We start from the raw sequence: 2,500 nt of genomic DNA on the forward strand, positions 1-2,500 counted from the left end.
AGGTCGACTAAATAAGTACCAGTTACGCACTGGGGTCGATATAATCGACTTAATCTGTTTGTCTGTCCTTGTTTGTCCCCTCTGTGTTTAGACCCTTGTGGGCAGTAAAGAAATAAGAAAACCCGACGTGATTTGCTTCAGTAAGGATTTGAACCTAAAGGCCATAGACGCAGAATTAGCGCATACAATTAATTTCACCATTCTACTGTTTTCACTTTAATATATTCTGCAAACAACATAGCCCCACCACGACCACCACCACCGCACACACAAAAAAAAAACATATAAAAGTATCTACAAGGAAAAATAAATAAATGAATAAATAAATAAATAAATAAAAGCAAGGTAAAAAAAAACAAACTAAAAAGACAGTGGAAAGGTTCGGAGTTGAAACGTCTTAGACGGATTAACGATAATCCAGAATTAACACAGTTTTAGTACTGGTCTCTAACAGATATTCTGTTTTTCTCTCTCTCTCTCTCTCTCTCTCTCTCTTTCCATTGCATTTTTTGTTTTGTTATCATTTGTTTTATCGCTTTCAGACATTGATTAATATTTTGCCATTCAAAGGTCGGATAAACAGCAATAGATGTCCCAATAATCTCCAAGAGCTCAGCCGTCTTCATCGACATTTGGTTGGGAGGGGTGGGGTGGGGGATATTTCGGCGCGTAATCTGACACAGGGTTCTCTGTGAAAAAATAGTTCGGTGTTTCGTTTCGGGGCATTTTTTCTTTTTCTTTTTCTTTTTTGTTTTCGTTTGATTATTATTGTTTGTTTTGAAAATGTTGTTGTTGTTGTTGTTTAAGTGTTTCTGATAAACTGAAGTTGATTAAATTCGATTTCTGTGGAAACTAGGGCTCCTGTGTTTGATTTCAGACAAAGAAAGTAGGCGTAGATACTCAATTTTCCTGCATGTGTCTAATCTCTTTTACTCTTTTACTTTTTTTTTACTTGTTTCAGTCATTCGACTGCGGCCATGCTGGATCACCGCCTTTAGTCGAGCAAATCGACCCCAGGACATATTCTTTGTAAACATAGTACTTATTCTATCGGTCTCTCTTGCCGAACCGCTAAAAGTGCGTTATAACCCTGTATAAGACGATTTTTGTCCTTGGGTAGCAGATGTTATTTCCTATTTGCTTTCCCCTAAAAAGTATGAAAAATGGCTGATATTTCCTTCAAACTTTGCATCTGTTACATTTATTCACGCCCCAAAGAATCCCTCTCAACACATGGTTATGATGCTCCCCCACTACTCCTGCTCATCATCAGAGATGCACATATTGTCAGCCACTGAGGACATGCTCAAGTGGTTAAGGTCAAGCAACTGACAAGCAAGTCTGTGATATAACGATATTTCTGCTTCAGCAACTTAGCGCTGAATCTGTCTGAAATGTAATGGAAAAATAGGTCAGTTTTAAAAGATTGATGTCTAAGTCAGAAAAGCAAAGTTTAGCGGGAATAGTGGTCATTTCGTTTGATTTCTGAATAGAAGGAAATAGGAAATAATACTTACTGACCAAAGACAAAATAAAAAAGAAGGAAAAAAAACATTTTGTTACACACTGTAATATATCTACGAAAGTGTAATGTTTTCGCTTTCATTCTGTTTCAGTATATCAAGATGTGGGCATCAGGTGGTGTGAAAACTCAACCCATACACAGGCCGGATTCCTTCCTTGAACGGTTTGCTATGGGTGGGAAAAACATTCATATCGACCCATCTGAAACGAAACATCGCAAAATATCTGACATCAAGTAAGTCACCTATAATTTTCTTTTTTACATTGATTTATATTGCAAACTCTTTCTTTCTTTCTTTATTTATTTCTCTCTCTCTCTCTCTCGATCTATCTATATCTATATCTATAACTATATCTATCTATCTGTCTATCTATCTATCTATCTATCTATCTATCTATCTATCTATCTATCTATCTATCTATATATAGATATATATATATATATATATATTATAGATATATATATATATATATACACACAAATATTGTATAATTATAAACATTATAATTAGGGTTCAGCTAATTGCTTCCCACATACCGAATTTAGAAATAAGAGTTAAAATTCCTTTTCTACTACTATAAGAATCTCCATGATGGTAACATACTTTTTACGAAGGCAAAAAGAATAACAATGAATCAACACGATCAGGATTAACTATATACGCGCTTCGAGATTAAAGTGATTTAAAATTTACTTCTCTCTTCAGTATAGTAATTATGATTATGTTTATAATTATAAAATATTTGTATAATTTTTACCTATAAAGGTTATTTTAACGTGCCAATCTACTTGGTGAAATTATTAATTAATTGATCGATTAATTAATTTAATTGATAAATTTTACCCTTTTATATATTTATATATATATATATATATATATATATATATATATATTATATATATATATATATATATAAAGGAAATGAAGAAAATGCTGACAAAATAATTTAAGAAAGGGAGAGTGTATTTAATTAG

General features: G+C 32.7%; 1 protein-coding gene across 1 annotated transcript in view; it reads left to right on the forward strand.

Annotated features, from left to right (window-relative positions):
- The window catches only part of LOC115231253 (cyclic nucleotide-gated cation channel alpha-3-like), a 45,665-nt gene that overhangs the window by 12,337 nt on the left and 30,828 nt on the right, over positions 1-2,500 (forward strand). The window contains exon 2 of the mRNA XM_036500006.1: positions 1,617-1,759. Coding sequence (XP_036355899.1) covers positions 1,626-1,759 — 134 coding nt within the window. The 5' untranslated portion in view covers positions 1,617-1,625. The remainder of the gene's footprint in view (positions 1-1,616; positions 1,760-2,500) is intronic.

This window comes from Octopus sinensis, unplaced genomic scaffold, assembly GCF_006345805.1.
Source record: "Octopus sinensis unplaced genomic scaffold, ASM634580v1 Contig17966, whole genome shotgun sequence".
Taxonomy (NCBI): domain Eukaryota; kingdom Metazoa; phylum Mollusca; class Cephalopoda; order Octopoda; family Octopodidae; genus Octopus; species Octopus sinensis.